This window comes from Battus philenor, unplaced genomic scaffold, assembly GCF_028537555.1.
Source record: "Battus philenor isolate CCGP_79_NKW_IND1 unplaced genomic scaffold, ilBatPhil1.0.hap1 SCAF_9, whole genome shotgun sequence".
Lineage (NCBI taxonomy): Eukaryota > Metazoa > Arthropoda > Insecta > Lepidoptera > Papilionidae > Battus > Battus philenor.
In genome coordinates, this window is record NW_027181759.1 from 7499884 (window position 1) to 7521107 (window position 21224).

General features: G+C 31.5%; 1 protein-coding gene across 3 annotated transcripts in view; it reads left to right on the forward strand.

Moving 5' to 3' along the window:
- IRSp53 (Insulin receptor substrate 53 kDa) overlaps positions 1 to 20929 on the forward strand; it is a 179154-nt gene extending 158225 nt beyond the window's left edge. For 2 of the 3 annotated variants that reach the window (XM_068775476.1, XM_068775477.1), the window contains 13 exons: positions 9865 to 9940; positions 11095 to 11187; positions 12504 to 12565; positions 12663 to 12734; positions 13082 to 13219; positions 13838 to 13903; positions 14535 to 14726; positions 15191 to 15407; positions 16095 to 16347; positions 17125 to 17293; positions 17576 to 17794; positions 18276 to 18445; positions 18550 to 20929. In XM_068775476.1, coding sequence (XP_068631577.1) covers positions 9865 to 9940; positions 11095 to 11187; positions 12504 to 12565; positions 12663 to 12734; positions 13082 to 13219; positions 13838 to 13903; positions 14535 to 14726; positions 15191 to 15407; positions 16095 to 16347; positions 17125 to 17293; positions 17576 to 17794; positions 18276 to 18445; positions 18550 to 20353 — 3531 coding nt within the window. In that variant the 3' untranslated portion in view covers positions 20354 to 20929. The remainder of the gene's footprint in view (positions 1 to 9864; positions 9941 to 11094; positions 11188 to 12503; positions 12566 to 12662; positions 12735 to 13081; positions 13220 to 13837; positions 13904 to 14534; positions 14727 to 15190; positions 15408 to 16094; positions 16348 to 17124; positions 17294 to 17575; positions 17795 to 18275; positions 18446 to 18549) is intronic. The other variant, XM_068775478.1, reaches the window with a different exon arrangement.
- Positions 20930 to 21224: the final 295 nt, after the last annotated feature.

The window sequence follows — 21224 nt, forward strand, 5'->3', positions numbered from 1 at the left end:
CTATACAACCTTTAAAGCTTTTATATTTATAACCAGTCACCCCGTATGTCAAGATATGGTAATACCCACTATATTTATCATACAAAACAACCATATTATTCCATTATTTTAATAACAATTACATATTTTTAAACGAAGAACTAATTACATCATGCCAGTGATTTATTTATTCATATACATACACATACGTTAATAACGCTAATTATATTAAACTCAACATTGTTTGCTCTTCTCAACCCTATCTCAAGTTCTTTTTTTCCGTATTAACTGTGACGATATTTCATTAAGGTATTTCCTCATCGTGAACCTTCAACAGTTGTACGATTTTCTGGAGTTTATATTCATCTTAAATATCTGCCTGTAAGCCTTCAATTCTTAAATAAAAATATGCATGCGAGTAATATCCAAAGTGCTGTTATGTTAGCACATTTCTCAGAATAACGAATGCCGTATTTCACTACTTAGGTTTATTGTAGCATTTTTAAATATTTATAACGCCGAAAATGTCTTGTCTTGAATTTACGATATTAACAGTGTATTGTAGACAAGGCTTACCGCTTTATAATTAAATAAATAAATTATATCGAACTTTGTATCGATTACACATAATTATAAGTCTGGTAAACCTTTCACCTTGTTTATGAAAAATTAGGATCGAATTTAAAGTCATTAATACCAGCCAGATACAAATACAGTCAAAATATAATATTACCAGTTTACATATACTATTTGCAAAAAGATTTGTTCACCGACCTAATAAATTCGTGTAAGATTCACATAAACTAAAGAAATATTAATAAAATATATATTTTCATAACACCAGAATTGCAATACAATTTACTGTTTCACAAAACGCTCTACATTAGGCTCAGTCTGCCTCGTAGAGTGAATTAGGTGTTAATACTGTATTATTCCGGTTTGCAGCGACATACCGTAATGAAAGAAGATTAAAAGAAATAATAACAATTATTAACAATAATATACCCTGTTATATGATAATTTAGTCATGTTTTTAATAAAATATTTGGTTTTGTAAGAGTAACAAATTTATCAGTTCTTTTATTTTTCAACTTCGCTGACTTTAGGTTTTAAAACAACATCGTTGACAAGAACTTTGGTTATATATTAGTATGTTTAGTTTATAATATTCTAAGTTCTATTTATTACTAGAAGTGGTAGCCTAACGATAGAGGAGTGAAACTTGTGAGGAGTTGGACTTCGTAGTTTGCAGGTTCGGGATACAACCTTATATAATTCACACTTTTTGCATATATTATATGGAATTACCACAGCTCACAAACAGGTTTTCCACTGCGATCGCTAAACTATCTGCCAAGCGTGGCAGTTATGGTATGTCCCCCAAAGATAACTTTGGGAGAGGCCTTTGTCTTGTAGTGGGCATCTTTGGCCTGAGACGATGGCGACATCAAGGTACTATCATTTATTACATTGGTTTGTAATAAATACACTCGTTTAACTACCAAAATTTTATATTTTTCGGACATTAGGGTGTTTATAAAAATATAAGAGTTAAGGATAAATCTATAATTGGTAAATAAAATGTTATAACCAATTTAAATTGAATGCAATTATATATGTCGTTATTAAATGTAATAACGGAAGAGTATAAAAAAATTAAGTGCACTAATGGTAGTTGGAGAACACGATTCCTGTTCTTAAGAATGCGGCAGTGCTACGGATGCTAACAAAGGTATATTCAAATACAAAGCCTTCGATTTTTCATTGCATACGTGAGGATTTATTGAAGTGACTCATGTACACTTGCGGAATTTATTCATGATTTCTTATTCGTGCGTATTATAAATGATATAAAAATACAATGACTACTTTTTTGTTATTAATTTAAAAATGCCTGCGGCAAAACTTGCATAGCACGTCGGCCTTTTTTGTGCCATAACTTAGTATTTACCCAATAAAAAAGAAACGTATAAATTAATGAAATGTATCAAACAAGTTTTTGTACTGTTCGAAAATATAAGTAAGCACGTACCACGTTTTTTAAACTTATTAATATAAATCAATTACCTGGACATTTATTTATAAATACGTTAAATTAACAAAATTGTTTCTTCGACACTTTAAACGTTGAATTTATTTAATATTTGGTACAATAAAAACATTTACATACCAAACACGATTTACAGAGATATGCTATTCATTTATATATAACTATTACTGAATAAGTATATAATATATAGATTTAAATTTATAAACATGTGAAGTGTTAGCAATTAAGTATTTTTTTTGACGGAAGGTCAATACTAGTCTACTAGCCTTATTGACTTTTACACTCTTACAAATTCCGTAGGTTTGTAGGCAGGGCGCAGAAGGCACTTAGCTTGAACAAATTATTAATTAACTGTACTTTAGAGCTCCTTCGGAAGCCTTATCTCGGGAAGTATTGTTACTGGATCGAGCTATTTGATCGTTCAAGTTATTCACATGCCAATTTTTCAAATTTACTGTTATAATATTTTTCAATGAAAATATCTTTAAATACGTTTAATTTAAGCCAACTTGATATTGTAATTGTGTAATTGTAATAATTTATTAACTAATATCGACAAACATTACCAACGTTTATACTGTATTCTGTTTACTTTTCACTATATACAACTATAAAAATTTATTATTCAAACACGTACTCAACTACACCTACACTAAGCGTACACAATAATAACACCCTGTACTTTTTTCGTTTTTTTTTTCTTTGTTTAAGTCAATTGTCGTAATTTAACTTATTTTTATAATATTATGTACTTCGTAATTAGCGTATTGTATATATTGATGAATATATTTTCTTATTTGTAAATTGTCAGCAGTGATGGACATAGGAATCAATAAATAAGTAAATAGATGTATGAGTATAAAACTCGTAATAAATGAAATACATTGGAATCCGTTTACAACAATTAACAAATATCTGTAAACTTTTCCATCGTGTTTATATTTAATGCAAATGAAACGTGCTCATTAACAAGTCGAATTATAGAACATGAACAGAAATATATTTTCTTATTTCTGTGTAAAAAAATGTTGTTGACTTTGAATACCTACAATCGCAAACCTGTTTTATAGGAAACATCATTAACTATGAAGCGTAGACAAGAAATTTGACCTTGCTGTAGCTCTAATTGTGGTTAAAGGCGACAGTGAATGGAACATTACAATACCGAACAATAGACGTTAGTATCGATACCTGAATGTTTTGCACACATTAATATACATTGACTTCACTTCGTAGGCACGACCTTGTTTTTAGCGGCAATCTCTGAACTAATGTGCTGGCTTTAACTAAAATAACTTCAATACAGTTCTATTTACACAATATATATCAAATCTTTTGATTAATATAAGGAATATCTTACACAAAATCATCGAAGTAAAAATGGGATACGTATTACAATGCTTATGTGTAATATTGTATTCACAAAAAACAATGCTTTTTAAGAAGAACCTTAAGAAAATACGTAAACTATTTCTAAAGATATTTAAATTTTATAATACCCATAATATCACATGTGAGTGTAATCATTTACGTGATAAAGTAAAGACTGATCTAATGAAACAGTCCATTTATTTATATACTAATAACATCAAAACTGTTTTACTGTTGTTACACGGTATGTTTGTACGTTTGATAGAACATACCAAGTGTTTGCAGGAATTTAGGGAAGTCTGACAGTTACCTGCTATCAGATTCAAGCAATGTTATGTATAAAATTTATAATATTATTGCAAGACTATTTACGTGCCTAAAAGCTTTGTACTAGGTGGGTAACCTTTTCCATACATTCGAACCAAAGCTTAAAAACATCGTCGCTGGTAGCGCTAATCTATATATTTATGTTTTTGTGTTGTTTTAAAAAATGCTTTAGAGTAACGTCCACGCAGCTGGGTCATAAGAGCACCAGGACAACGCGGCCAAACGAACAGCCGTGTATTTGATTGTGGTTGGTCTTTGGGATCGTCCTCCTAAGAGAGACGATCTTGCAATATGCGCCTTCCGTGGAATACGTTATAAAGTAGAACCGATGGTGGCGTTTGAAAACGCTGTGAAAAAGATGCTTCGAAAAAGATCTACTGCTTCTCAGAATTGTTAATGGAACTTTTAAAATCAGTGACACATTCATATTTAAGTTAATATTTAGTTTAATTATTCGTATACTTGAAATTTACAGTATTACGACTTCTATATGTACATTAAACTAGAAACATTTCTCTAATGTTATAGAAATTTTTTTTCATTTAATATGTTAAAATTATACTTTTAGCGTTTAGAAGACAAATTTGTGAACGACGATATGCAAGGTAATCGTGTGATAATATTTACAGTATCAAGATACTTCGCAAAGATAAAAATGAAATTGCTTATACATTCAAATAGGAATTTTAATCTTCCACTTTTACATATTTGCGAAGTCCCGGCGGCGCGAACTTTTGTAAAAAATTAAACTTCTAAAAGTGCAGATCGAAGTCGGGCGGCCGAGAACGCCCGCTCATTCGAATTACGTTCCGCTCCGCCTTTTGTAGTCAACTTCATTTAGCGAACTTAAAGAGACTCTTTTATTTGGTACCAGCAAAGAACTTAAGAGATGCATTGTTGAATTGGTAACAAATTGCACGCCACGATTGCGATGGGAATTTTATTGGGCGGATAAAGGCAGGGCTTTGATTAGAATTCAACGGTTACTTGCTCTACGTTGTTAATTAATGAAATAAAAAATATCGAACTTGTAAACATTTTTAATAAAGAGTAATTGACTGTAAAAGCTTTAAAGGGATTTATATGTGGCACACCTAATCCAAAAACAATGAGGTCAGAAATAATAAATAACGTAATAGCAATATAGTAAGATGCTAAGCAAATGTTCTCAAAATTAATATTACTGTAAATTAAAATTAAATATTGTTAACCATTCGTCCTTAGAGATTTTGTACTACCAAAAGTGCGTACTACCTGTCGCATTGTATTTTAGTATTTTAATAAAATATAGTTTAATTGTTTCACCCGTATTTATAAAGGAATCTATAAGAGTTTATTTTTAAACGAAAATCTTTTAAAAAGGCTTGCTTCCCTGAAAGTTTACTTAAAGTTCTCAAGTAAACATCGAAGACGAGTCTTGTAGCATCCACTGGCAACAAGTGTTCATTGCAAACATCTCGAAGTCTCGAATGCAACATTTGTAAACATTTACCTATTAAATGTTTTAAGCTCTAATAGTACTCTTAATTTTATTTTATTACTATATCACTACTCCATTATCATCAACACGGGCTATAATAAGGCTCTAAATAAAAAATATTGGACGTGTGCGTAAGACATTAGGACGAGTCACGGTTAGAAAGGGAGAAGGGAGTGTCACGAAGTCTGCCTGAGGCAATTTGGTACCAAATGTCGTTCGCTACGTGCCCTACAAATATAAACGAAGGATAAGCCGTGTATTACTTTAGAAGATGTTTGTTTATAATATGACGTGATATAAACTGAGTATAAAAAATTTCGGCTGCGTTTTTTCACTACAGATTAAACATAGACTAGATTGACAATATGACATATAGTAAATAAATATTTTATATTTCTTTATAGCAAAAGTAACATACAGATTGCTTTCGAACGGTCCTATTATATATTTATGGGCGAGGCCAATGTCCATCAGTGGACGATTTACAGCTAAATTGATGATGATAGACAGATATTCATACAGCAAAACTTCAATCTCGATAGAGTTAGATATAGTAAGTAGTAGAACTACACATGATATTATAAGAATAGCAAACCACGCAAAAAACAATAAATATTGTAAGTCGTTAATGTGAGTCTTATTAGATTGAATTAAAAATTGGTTATGAATAAAATATTTACACTATAAAATCGTAATAAATTGTTATTATTGCTAACCTTTGATGAGTATACTAAATCTACATTTATTCCTATTTCAATTCCACTACCACATTCCCCTGTTTCCGCTTCCTACTTAATTTTTATAAGTGCGCATCTATTTTTCTTTTTACCCTTAGTTTCTGTATTCTGTATACGAAACACCCTTCCAAGATTTACGCGACCTACGCGAGCAATAACCGACCAGCCTACCCACGACATAGAGTATCCTGTATTTTAAAATGTGTGCTTGAAACTGATGAAATATTGCTTCCCGCCTGCCATGACCGAAACTCTATATATTTTAGTCATCGTCGGGAATTGATCGGACGAAACATGAAGATGGGGCGTAACAACTTGTTTCAAACGAGCTTTAGCTTACGAACAATGCCAGCGATCGCTAGTTCACATATTAATATAATTTATATCACGTTACCTAAAATTTTGATAAGATTTGTGAATAAACCACAAAATTTGAGTCACGAATACAGACAGCATCAAATATCTGAATTTGTCAAGGAGCGTGATTTGATTTGTGGGCTCACTGTTATTGCGTCATAAAACAGAGCCCGGGGGCTGAGAAAACTAAACTTTTTTGATCTTGACAATCCTCTTGGGGAAGCGGTCGCAAACTCGTGAGGATATCATACTGCGAAGTAACGAAAACATAGGTTGTTTGAAGCACGAACAATATGAAAGTATTATAAAACAATATGATACACTTTACCAAAATGTCAAATGCTTTAAGATTTTTTGTTTCATCATATTTCGGCCGAATACTACAATACGACATAAGTAATAAATTAATTTTTATAAGTCGTTTTGACTCAATTCATCAAATTAGTAATATTAAAAATACCGGTTTGCTTTAAGGAAACAATATTAATTTTATAATCAATTTATTATACGCTGTTTTACAGTAATAATTTAATTCCTAAAAGAGTGTCATTGTTCAAGATTAAATAACTTCTATAGATAACAATGTTAAATTTAAATTTCACAATTAGATTACATTGTAAATTTCTCAAACACGAAGTAATATTAGTATAGTGTAAATATCAATGGCCTCTAATACAAGTAGGGGAGTAAAATTTAAGTTCGGCAGATCGTAAAGCACATTAGCACGTAGTTCGACCCCATGCGTGCCGCCGAGCCGACGATATTGGGGTAAAAGGGAAAATGCATTGGCTTTTTGTAATGTGGCAATAACCTGAGGATTAGGACGGTGGAATCTGGCGCGAACTTCCATTTTGCGCCCGGTACTTATGTGCTCTAATATGCTCGCAAAGAAGACGTTACATCCATAATAGTATTAAAAATAATATCAAGTATTCTATTCGATATAGAACATTTACATAAAACTACCGTTTTGTTCACTTTTCAAAAATGTACGTGTAAGAGAAATAGCCGCAGTAGTGTTTTTACAAATCGTGACATAAGAAACTTTATCGTCACTATCCAAACTTCTTTAATTACAACAAATGTTCATGTTAAATACAGTTTTGGATAATCTTCTTTCAGAGATGAGACTGAAGACTACTTCGTCCTCTCTGTGTCTTTGGTGCGTCGTTATTTATACCCACTTACGTATATTATAAAATTACGTAATTGTTTATTAAATACGTGTCTGCCTTACAATAATCATTTATATGATTTTAGATTGCAGTCTCGCTGACGTATATAACAAACGCAAACGAAAAATCTTGAAATAAATTTTGACTAAATGTTCTGTTATTTTTAAACTACAAATAAAACAATTATAAAAACTATGCGGAAATGAATTTGGGTAATAGAACATAAACTCTTATTAAGTGTGAAACTAAAATGTCACGAACTCGATCTTTTAAAAGGTGTGATATTGAATAAATGTTTTATTAAAACCTTTAAACATTATATATAAAAACTGTCAGCAGTAAGAACACTTCTGTTTGGTAATATAAAGAAAGCAGTTTTTAAACAATATAGTAAAGAAAAGTATACTTAAGTGTAAATATATTGCAATTGACAATATTTTGCGATGTTTGTATTACGTAAACCAAAAGTGATAAATCACATTTGTTGTCTTCGTCGGCACGATGTTACTCCTTCCGAATATAAACAGTGCGGGGTTTCTTTTAAGGAAACCTATTTGTATTATTATTGCGTGATACTGCGCTTTTGCGTATGTACGTTTAATCTTATTTTGTATCAATTTTTTACTAATTAAAAAGATAGGTTTTTTCTGCTGGTCCTAAATAGTTTACAATAACATAAAATTTACTTGTAGCAAAGACATCTTCTTTCCATAGAACATTATATATAATGATAACTCATTGGATATCAATAAAAGTATGGTATACACTATTAAAAATCAATATTTTCAGAAATAATAACGTAATGATAATATCATAAAATTATCGTATATTTTCAAATACAGTTTAATACATATTAAAATTAATTATTGTTTATCATCTGTCCCCGCTGACTTGATACTGCAAGAAGATATTTGCCTGTCGAATTTCAATAGAAAAAAAAATTAATATAACATATTTCAGAGTGAGCAAGTTATATACGATGATTGGATATATAAACAAAAGCTTTAAAGATTTTTGTTCACAAATGCTATACATTAACCGATTTATAGCTTTTATATATTTTATATCAGCTGTATTTATTTTAGCGAGCAAAATATAGTATATGAAATAACAACGTACTTTATTGAAGTATGTATAGCACCTTTAGCATGTCTTTAAGTTTTCATTTTCCCCGCTGAATCTATTTTCGCCGTCATGATAATCAATACTGTTTAAATATTACTTACTGCGTTGTAAACTGCTTCTGTGAACTAATCATATTTAAAAAATACTTCCATTTTGTTACATGATATAACACTTAACAGGAGATCAATATCCTATTACTTTTGTTGCTTTAGACACCACAAACAGATTGTTTTTTATCGACACAAGTTTTAATAGAATTTATTGATATTTTTTATATTACTCCGTAATGAAAACCTGTTCTTAAATGATTTAAAATTAACGTCAATGGCATGTTCTTGGAATAATCATTTGCAATTTAAACTGGTTTAAAAACATGTTGACTTGCTATTTGAATACTAAAAAGGATGTCAAATAAACTAAATATATGCCTATCTGACAGTATTTAGGCTTTTTACACCGAAAAAGTTGAGAGGTAATACTTACAATGGAATGTCGCGGCGCGTAGTTGCTAGCTAGCCGCACCTTAACAACGAGGCCGGCCCGTAGCAGCATCCTTGAGAGGCCGCATTCCTATATTTGCCTCTATTTACGGTCTTAGTCCTCATTTGATTTTGCAATTGCAAATATTAGATGCCGAGGTATAACTTTGTTTACATAAGAAACTATGATTACATGATATACGAAACTAAGTAATCAGATTTAGACATTATAAACATTTAATATAATAAAATAATTATATATTCCCCTAAACAAGATGATAGATTATAAGTATAAATTTTTTATTATTAATGCGCCATACATTAAAAATTTATAAAAAAATATAAAGTGACAGACACATTAAAAATAAAAATACAAGAAATAAAAATAAACTCGTAACACCTAAATTTCGCCTTTAAAAAGTTACCAAAACTCTTGATGGGCCTGAGTATACGCACATATAATACAGTTCCACGAGGTATCCCAGCCTTACCTCTTCAGAGTTTTAAATCTAAAATTATAAGTATTTAATTATTATTTTAGCATTCAAGAGTTGTTTTTGTGTTTTTATTGGTTTCGAGCTAGTGTAAAAGTATTACAACAATTTATTTAAAAACTGAGTAATACGTTATTAAACCTTTGAAACTTTGATACCTTTAACAAAACACACTGTATAAATATTTTATAAAAACTTTTAACTAAAAATATCTATCGGCTAAACAACATAAGTTACATAATATTAAATATATTCAAAGCGTATTAATTTTGACCCTTTCTTTGTTACAGAACATTTTGGATAAATTTAATCCAGGTGCCCGGCAGATGATAACAGCTGGTAAAGCTTATCTAAAAGCTTTGCACGGTAAGTATTTATACAGGTTCAAGTTATTAATAACTTTATCGCATTTATTTTAGCAAAATTTAATTATATTAATGCTTATATTAAATTAAGTTTATAGTCACAAATGAGCGAGCTTGATAATATAATGTGTTTAGTAATTAGTACCACAGTACAAAATAAGGTTTAAATTAACCTCGATGTCATCATATGAGGACGACAATAAAGAAATCCGGAATGTCTCGTATTGAGTGAAACACAAACAATTAATTTATAGAGTGTTAGCCAAATGGGTGCATCTATATGCAAAACCTCAGTATTGTGCGCTTGTTTGGCTTCGGAACTAGGACACAGTTTGTGCCAAATTGTCTCTGTTGGCTTATCTAGAGTATTATGGCCGACGCTCTAACAGCAATAAACTTGGGCATTGTGTAGGTACGATGCATGCCTCTTGTAGCTTGTTTCTACTTCAATTCCACGCTTTGTATGGTCACTTAAATTGTTTTGCGAGATGTAATGGATCCTACATTAACTCAAATTAAACAAGTATTGTTTGTACAAAAGGTCAGAACTCCGGGATCAACGGGAGTGTAAAGTTTAAATTTCAATTTCACACCTAGTTCTTATTATGTACTTATTTTTGAAATCGTTATTTCAGCCTATAGACTCCTACTGCATAGGTCTTCCTAAAAGATATCTATGGGGGATATACTATAATCGCCACGCTTGACAAGCAAATTGCTGAACTCAGTGTGGTAATATGGTACGCAGAGGACTTTGCTTCCCATTCTCTGGAAACTTCTGTATTAGCAGTGGCAGCAATCTCAAGTAATTAATGTACAAAGTGTGAATTACATATGATTTTATCTAGGAAATCGAATCCGCGACCTACTATTAGCTTTTTTATCCTTAATTTTATATGAATTTTTAATTACACTACTTTCTCTTCCACCATCTGGCATTCACTCTTTTACCCTGAACAATAAATCCCTTCGTGGAATCGTCTTTCTTTTACACAATGTCGCCAAAGTATTATAAAATTACAAAGTAAATAATTACCGAAAGGGTCTGTTTAGTCTTGAGCTTCGATAATAGAACACCAGCTATTTCACAGATCTTTGAATAAATGCTCTATTGCTTAGAGGACAAAAATATACCATTTTATTATATTTCATCAGGTGCGGCTGCTGCATCTCGCTTATATGTGGATGCGGTCGGTAAGTTAGGACGACAAGCGCAACAAGGAACATGGGGAGGATGTGCAGATATCGGTAAGTATTTATCTAACTACGACCCACTTTGTTCTAAGAGATGATTGAAGAAATTCGAGATATTTTAAGCAGTGTGTTTCTGCATACCATAAAAAAGATAATATAAGCAATGAGATGTAATTCGTATTCTCAGTGTAGTAGACAAAGTAATGCAAATCTGTAATGATTCTTATTACTTTAAGCGGTCGATAAAAAATCCTCTTAATACATTTTCTGCTTTAATCACATTTGTTTATATTTTATGCCGTTTTGTTCGATAGCACATTGTTATTTTTCCGTATTATATTTTATGTTATCTTCTCTATATTTATGTTATCATGAACACTGGACTCTTCGCTAAAGAGATATAAAATATGTATTTATATACACCTTTAATATGACTTATAGGTAAAGAATTTTTTAAACTTAAAAATCAATAATAAGCGATCTCGTTGTTGAATATTAATTTACTTCTTCGTTTATTATGAAACGTTTAAATATACTTTTAACAATTTTGTACCGAATAGATATCCAGTCGTACTTACTGTGACGTGTGGGCTATTACTTTATTCGACTTTACATAACTTTAACTTGTTTACCTTGATCTTACACATGCTCTCTCAAGTGCTCGCTGTGTTTTAAATAAACGGACTTTATTAAATTAACAACAAAATTTACAATTTTATGTACATTTATAAATTGACCTTTAAATAAGTGACCTAATATGGAGATACCCAAGCTGTTAATAACATTTTCTAAAGCAAGGTCGAGCTCTATTTAAATTAAATGTTTATTTGTTCATATAAATATAACTATTATGGTGAACAAGTAAAATTACCATTATTATTGATATTTTAAGTCATACTTAAATAACTGAAAATCTACTGTTTGTTAAAATATATTATTATTCTCTTATTAAAAATAAATACAAAAGCAAATAGTAGTAGTTAAATTTGTTTGTATTATTTTTAAACTTCTTTTTAATTACTTTTTTTGTTTATATTGCATATAGGGCTTGCAACAAATGTAATGTTATTAAAAAATTACGAAGAAAAAAAATACTTTTATAATGCTGTCTAAGCGAACTTCGTTCCGTCTATGATTCAATAAATGGGTAGATTTCAGATTTTCAAATTTACACAAAATTGATTAGTTTCACACGGCTAGATTGAATGTAGACGAATCTAAAAATACATATGTACATGAAAATTGGTTCAACTGTTTTTGAGGTATAAGTGATGTAACTAACGCAACTTTGTTTTATACATATAGATTTTCTGTTTCACATTTTCAATAATGTCAGTAAATCAAAGACAATTTAATATATTCTGTTTCAGGAACCGCTCTTATGAAAGTAGTTGAAGTGTACAGGGAGATACAGGACCAACAAATGAACATTGTGAGTTTTTGTATTAAATACATTATTTTAATTTAAGAACTGCTTATTCTACATTAATTTAAACGGACAAATCTAACGTTTTTATTATTTTTTACAGCTAAAAGCATTTTACGTCGATCTGTTGGTCCCGTTGGAAACTAATCTGGAGAAAGATACGAAAGTAGTACAGGTTGGTCGATAAAAAAATTCCTTTTATAATCTGTTCTTTTTGTGTACATTTCCCGTTTCGTGTTTGTTTACCGGGTAAAGGAAACCGGACTCGAAGTTCAAATAAGCTTAAGTGTTCAGTTTATTTGGAAGATAAGAATTTCTATTAAAAAAGTTTTTTTCGGAACGGGAGATTTTGTGTACTAGAGATTTCGCGCTGCCAGCATAGGCGTGTATATACTCGTATTGCATCTCGAGGATATTGGGGAGGGACCGTTTATTTTGCGTCTAGGCGGGTTATATTAAAACAAATAAACAAGTTGGCAAGTCTCGTTTTTACAACTTTACCAGCTCCCTGTTTTGTTTTAGTCTGAACAAAAAAGATTCCTTCAGCAACACAAATTGCGCTCGGAGAGTTACAGTAAGGCCGCTGCTACTATTAAAAAGCAAAGGAAAAAGAAACCCAACGTAACAAAAGTTGGATCGGCAATGGACAAAGAGATGAAGGTGAGTTTTCATACAAATAAAACAACCATTTAAACCAATATAGAATTATATATTTAATGTTATATGTATTAAAATCATTCACGCTACAAGATAAAGACTTCGGAAAAATATCATATACAGAGTGTTTGGAAAGACGTGTAAAAGCTTTGAAGGGATGAATGTATAGCTCATTTGCTATCAATTCATGTACACCCTATTCAAAAATCAAGTGTTAGAATTAAAAATACGTAACGATAAAGTATAAGTAAGAAAAAGTATTTTCAAAATAAGAACGCTGCTTAATAAAAAAAATATTGTTTTCTATCTATCCCTGCAGGCCTTGTACTGCCAGAAGTTATAGGAGTCTGCATTGCAATAAAAAAATTAACTATATAATAAATATTTGTAACTTATATTTATACTGATCACATGGTGTAGTACTTTATGTTAGAGTTAATATATATAGTTCATTTATCTACAAATGAGTTAGATATTCACCCCTTTAAATCTGTTTCTATAATATAATAACAATTCTTTAAAGAAATCGTAAAGATGTCTTCTACAAACATCTGAAAATAAAATTATATATTTTTTTTGTTTTGCTGTTAAAATACCAACTTTTCTATTTTATATTTTCAGAGCATGCAAATACTTGAAGAAGAAAAGACCAAATTAGATGCTTTTTGTGAACAAAGCTTGAAAAATGTGAGTGCCTGTTCAAATATTTACGCTTTGTACTATGTTAAAGTCAACAATAAAAATTAAAATTTAATTGGTAAACTTAAAGAATTAAAAATAAACTCTGCATTATTCATATGTTATGACAAGTTAAATAAGTTTGTTTACTTCCGAAATTGAAAATGGTTTATACCTGTTATTATATGAAAGCTTGTGAATGTCGTATTGCCATCTTTATGACTAAACAAATTTGTTCCTTGACAAATGATTGACATACCAAGGTTGAGTGAACATTTTCTTTTGAGCTTAGATTAAAGTTCTTTTCATTGTAAGCTTTTGAAGTATTTAAATGTTAATAATTAAAACAGAGCAAGACATCCTTAATAAAAATCGATAAAATTATACATCTTATTTTCCTTATTAAAGTATTTGGGCCGACGAAATCATTAATTCATATTACAAATTCTCTGGTAACCTTATCTTGCTCATTTGCGAATAGACAAATCAATTACTAATTCGAAAATTTAAAAAATGGTAAATATTTACGTCCATATTTACACTTTACTTCTATTGAAAATAAAAAAATTTTTCCTAAAAAAACAGTCACACGTTACTTTATAGAACTTAATTAGATTGGTAAAACTTTCATCGTATATAGGCAATGACTCAAGAACGTCGTCGCTACGGGTTCGTACTGGAACGCCAGTGTTCGCTTGCCAAGCATTGGCTCGCGTATCACAGTGCTGGTGCGGCTTCATACAGTACTGGGCTTGAAGAATGGCTGGAAGTTTCCCGCACTCGAGAGTTTTTACCCCCCAATGTTGAAGCTATGTTCGTCAGCAAAATGAGAGTATGTCATATATTTTTAAGTTTATTTATAACTCGGGATATAATTATTATAGAGTGAAATAATTGCATGCCAAAACATTAAAAAATACATCAAAGAATCCAAAATTTGCTTCGATTTTAGCAAACACCATTGTTTCAGAACATCTTGATTTCTTTTAAATGGATTCTCAACCCAAAACGAATATAAACGGCTTCGATGACGTGAATATGTAAAAGTGTTTTTCCAATCTTTACGTCGCGTGTCGTACCGTAATGTGTCATAAAAATCTGTCGCCACTAGCGTAAAATCATTTTACGGTGTTTTATATTTATATGGGTGTTAAAACTGCACATAGAACTCCTGACTTACAGAAAAATACACTGTATATCACTAACTTGTTTTTCATATTTTCAGTAGTTTTAACAAACACTTTGATATGGTTCGTTTAAATATATGGATTGATTTCATGAGATTTGTTTTAATAGCAAGTGTCATTCTGGGCCGATGAAGATGTTTACGCAAGTCCGCGTAACGGTGATGACGACGACCGCGCATCAGTCGGTTCTGCTTTGCGAAAAACAAGATCGGTAGACGCTTCGTGCCTCGACGTACGGTCAATCGCAGAGCTCGGGTCACCAGCACAAGGATTGTCAAGAGCAAAATCGGATTTCAATCTACAAGCGAGCTCTCATACGGAACAAGGTAATCGGTCGTTACGACATTTTACTTTTCTTTTAAATAATTATTAAGAAATAGTTCCACAAAACAAAAGACATCTCATTCTTCTATGTCCTATACTCAGTGCAGTAATGATTATAACGATTATTGCACGGTCCCTCTCATGGTTTTTTGGCATCTGTATCGTTTTCCAGTGAACTTTGCATACATAGATTGAGCGGGCAATTCTGTGAGTCTCTCACTATCGGTTACTAACACGGGCGTTCTTTTAATTTGACCCTGAATACAAAGCCTCTTCATACTTTCGTATCGTAACTCTTTCATGTGGCCAAAACATAACAAAAATTTGACAGTTAACTATTACCGATAGCCAGCGCACGTTTCTTAGCCGTAAATATACACTATAAACACTTAGTATCTTACAAAGCGAGTCTCTATTGCTTTCGTTATGGATACAATTTCTTAAAAAAATATCCAAGATTAGATCTTAATTATTTTGTTGCATAATCGACTTTAATGCTGTATTCACCTAATATAACCTAACTGACGTATTCGCAATTGTTTTTATATTTGGAAATGTTCATGATTACAATATTATTTAAATACTTCTGTTCTTACCCCTGAAAAAATCTTAAAAAGTACAAGCTTCGTAAATAGATTAATTTAAGTAAGATTATTAATAATCAATAACATCACTTATAAACTTTGCAGAATCCGAAACACGAACAAACGCTCGACCGTCATCACTAGCTCCTCCGACGTCTACCAACCGCGATCCTCCATTAGCCCGTGCTTTATACGCCTATGCCGCAGCAGGAGACAACCAGTTAAGCTTTCAACAAGGGGATATATTAGCCTTACTAGGTGATCGCACCAAAGGATGGCAATACGGAGAAAATTTACGCACTCACAGTGCAGGATGGTTTCCTCTAGCTTACACCGAACCCATACCGAGTGAAGACCCGTAAGAACTTCTTTTTTACAATATTCTATTCTTAAAAAAACAGCTTGACATTTAGGGTAGTAATCAGGCAGACGAACGAGTATGAAACATTCAGTATACGTATAAACGAAACATTTAATCAACTAATCAACGTAAATAGAACCGAATTAATTTTTTCAGTGTTGTCTGTTGAATAAAAACCAACTATTTAATTTATTATTATTATATTTATTCATTGATTTATTATATCCAAGGTTCTCCAAAAGATTTTATATCAAAATCTTTATACGTGTAGTCATTTTCTGATGCCCAACTTCCTTAAAAGAGTGTACAGTATTTATAAAAGAGACGCACTTGAAAATAATTAAACTTTATGGTAATTAAAACATAATAATTAAAACCTAGTACTGTCGTTATAAAAAACTAGATAATTTGTTTTATACAGGGTAACAAAATTAAAGAAAATAAATGAGAACGAACAGTTACTAGCAAAGGGTAAAATCAAAGACTTAACAATATAATTTGCGTCATGAAAAATTTCAGCAGCATTCTTGGAATTCGATACGGTATTGAAGGTTAAACATATTCTTGAAAGTGGAGAGTCGTGGCCCCGATTCTTTCTATAGAGAAGGAACCTAAAGTCATCGTCATAAAGGGTTACATGGAGTATAGTAGAGTTAGCACACGTCACATCTTTTTTCTCATAATTATAGTACAAGTTATAATATGCAGAGTTCTTGAACCGTGGTGACTAATTGTTTTACTGACGTGAGAGTAAAGTTCATTGTTTTCTTAAAGTGGCAGTTCACCAGCACGATGGAGCTGTGCTCAAACACCCAGCGAGACACCTCCGCCTGCTCCTGTAGCCCATGCGCAAGTGTCGTCATCCACGAATACAACACATACGCACACCCATCCACCAGCACGTATGTTTGGCGACACCGTCACTGCTCACCATGTTAATAAGGTTAATTTGTTAATACAATATTTTTGGTATAATCGCTTCTTAATTATGCATATAACTATGTACTTATTAACTTTCTTAACAATAGTTTATGATTTTAAGTGCTTTTTAAATAAGTATTAAAAAATATTTTCTTTTTCGCTTATATATAATCAAAAAGTCAAATTTAGTAAAGCCTTTTAAATACTTAGCAAAAAAAATATCAAATTAATTCTTCATTAAAAATAATAACAGTAAAAATATGTCCCTTGGTTCTTATCTAAATGCTTTAAATTTGTTTCATAGGGACGCTTGGGAAATAATTCGCCTGGTCTACCACCAACTTTACCAGCACCATCACCAGGTGCTCTGAGTTCTTCAGCTAGTGCAACTTTCCATGCTTCCACTGGAAATACTTCTGCTACTAATGCCATTAAGAGTTCCACTTCTGCCGCCAGCTTTACTACTCATGCCGTTATAGAGACAAGAAGCTTCGGGCCACAAACGCTTCCAATGCGTTCTCAGGTGCGATAACAATTAAATGATATCATTTAATACTCCTTAACATCAATTCCTGTAAACCCCGCGTACCTCCAGAGGTACGCATACCACAGGTTAGGTACAACCTTTTAAAAATTCTTAGCTCAAAAACCCTTTATCAACTGTCATATGACTATTCTTACAAATATGTAAATAGCAATATTATAGAAGTACAATAAATTTCCTTTACGTATAACATATAAAGAGACTTCTACATTTACTAAGGCTTCTGGTCTCTAAAAACAATGTTGATTAAAAAAATCTTTAAGAAAAACGAGACACATTTTTCAAAGTAGGTTACGAATTGTCAAGGGGCGGGTATGATGCTTTGGTAAAAAAAAACTTTTTAAAAGTAAGGAAATGATAATCGGTTGAAAAGTTATTAAAACTAACACACACATTCCTAAATTAGTAGTTGTTCAAAATTTCATTTAGTTTGTTGTTTAATAAAAACACTTTTTTTTAGGTTGCACAAAATAAGGCTGTTCCAACTAAGAGCGCTGTAGCAACAGTCGGAGCTGTGGGTAATGTATCATTACATAGCTCCAATGATTCAGGATTTTCAAATGAACCTCCTCCGCAACCTGATGTTGATTATAGTGACGAAGAGGCACAGAGGCTACGGATTCCAATCAGGTAGTTTTAAGTTTTGATCTCTTTTTTTAATTATTTTGCTAAAATTTTTCCCTATGCTTTTTTGTAGAATTGCTAGATTTATCATTTAAATTTATTTTTTGTAGTAAAAATCAACAAAGCATGGAAAATAAGGCATATTTGCTTAAAACTCAAAGCCTTCGACGTGGTCCAAAGCCTACTAATAATAATGGATATTTAACTGACGATCAGCAATTACTTCTACGTAATATGCTTGATATGGATAAAGATTCTCAGAAAGTAAAAAGAACAAAGTCCTTTTGGAAATTTGGTCGCACTACTTCCGAAGAAATAATGGAGGGCATGTCTCTCTGGCAACACCGCGACATTGTCGACACTGTACCAGAATATAAGAAAAAATTATTTGTAAAGCTGAAAAAAGAACTACGTCCTGCTCCCGATATACCTGAACCAAGGAAACCTGTTAATATTGACAAACCAGTTTCTCCTGAAAATACGCAGTCGCGACCACAAGATAGAACCACAATAGACAGAAAAGATGTTAAGATAACTAGTGGATTACGCCAAGCTAAAAGCTTAGGTTCCATACAAACTGAGGAACCGGTTGACAAAATAAAGAAAGACAGCGAAAATAATCTTCAGAGTCAACCGATAAATAAAAAGAGCACATCTGAAAAAACAATTGTTGATGAAAAACATGATGATTTTACATTCCGAAATGAATCACGGCACTCGGATCTTACTAATACAAGTACTATAAAAACAAACTTTGAAAATAGCTTCTATAATGATGAGAATGGAGATGGTTTTGTCATGAAAACTGTCAAGCGAAGAGAGATTTTACAGAGATATGATAACGACAGTAGTTCTGATGTTAATTCTGTAGCTTCAAGCACTGATCCATATGATTGTATAATTGTTGATGACCACATGACATCAAAGAAGCAACAAGAACTTGACAGACATAGACAAGCTCGTTTATTAGATGACGAAATTAAAAACAATAAAGAAAATGCATACATGCCAGAATTCGAAGAAATAGAAATCAATCCAATTAAACCGCATGCACGAAATACCTCAAGTAACGAAAAAACCAAAAAGCCATCTCACGAACGAACTCCTCCTAAAGTAATGGAATTCAAAACATTCAAAGATAATTCAAAAGAAATAAAAACATTTTCTGCTTCATCTGAGACTTTAAAGTACAAAGATAATGAGCAACATACCGACAGATATGGTATTCCTATAGAGCGAAACAACAACGAAATACGAAACAATGAAGCATATAATGGTTATGACGATGGAACATTAAAATATAGAAAGACTGTAAGCAAAGAGGAAAAAACTCGACAGTCCAATAATTTTGAAAATGGAAAGAAACTCAAAGAATATCCACAAGCTGAAACAAGGACACAAAAAAAGGAACATCGATCAAATGAAAGCAGAGAACCTAGAATTGATTATTCTTTGGATAGACGTCATATAAGGAAGGATTTGACTGAATCGAAAAATAGAGACACCAAATTAAGAAACAGATCCAACAGAAGTTATGACGATAGTACTTTACAGTATAATGGTCGAAAGGAAGACAGGTACTACGAAGCAAATATATCATATTTTAGCGACCAAGAGCGCCGTGTCTCACGATATGATTATGAAACTGATTCTAAAAAAGCGGAGAAATCTAAGATTCGACAAGAAGAAGCAAGGCTTGAAGCGAGACGGTTCATGGATCGTAGGAGTGAGGGACCTTACAGTGAATCTGACGATCAGAAATTCAATGAAGCCTTGAAACAACAACGACCACAATTACTTCCTCGTACAAAACTACTAAAGAGGAACGTTGATGGCAGTGAATTGCCGGAGGAAGGCCATACATTTGGTCCATGGTATGACTTATGGGGTCGCGAATCTGCCATGTATAAGTAAAATTAATTTAACTTTTTTTTGCCTTTTGCGATGTGTGTGTTGTATTTTATTTCATATTCTTTACCTGTACTCATTTGTTTTTTTTTAAATAGATTTCTTTGTTTGTTGGTGTTTAATTTATTAAACACCTCTTTTTAATTAAGTCAGATTTTCGATTGCTACAAAATTATTGTAATAGTAAATCATACGCATATTTTGTCTAGGAGACCTCCCTGTCTATTACGTTCGTATATTTTTAACAGGGTTATACAAATTACCCGCCTTCTGGCTATAATATAATCCAATACCATATAATTTAGTCATTTATAACTTTTTGTTTATAATTTGTTACGCTGAAAATATTTGTTGTAAACATTTCATAGGTTTATTGGATTAGTTTGATAGGATGTTTTATTAAGTACCTGTAATCGGACAAAGTGTTTTATTTATATCGTTAAAAATATTTAAATATTCATCTACATTATATTTTTTAATTATCTTACCATTTATTTATCCATAACCAAAAATAATTGTTTTTGTTAACGCTACTAACATTTACCAGGGTTAAATATTAGTATAGTACAAAATAATAACATGATTGCATGCCTTTTTTACACAGGCCTCAACAGTTTGCAACAGTGAAACTAAGAAAGGCATTAACGAATGATCGATCATCGCCTGCCATTGATTAATATAATACGTAATTATTTTGTTATATGTAAATTAGAAACACCGCGTATTTTGTACAGTTAAATATTCATAGTTTAAGAAAGAATATATCAATTTTTTTAACTAAATGATTTGTTTCAATTACTTCCCCCACCTCTTCAAAAGAAAAACCTTCTTTCAAGACAGTAAATTTTATCAGAAAATTAAACTATTTTAAAATTAT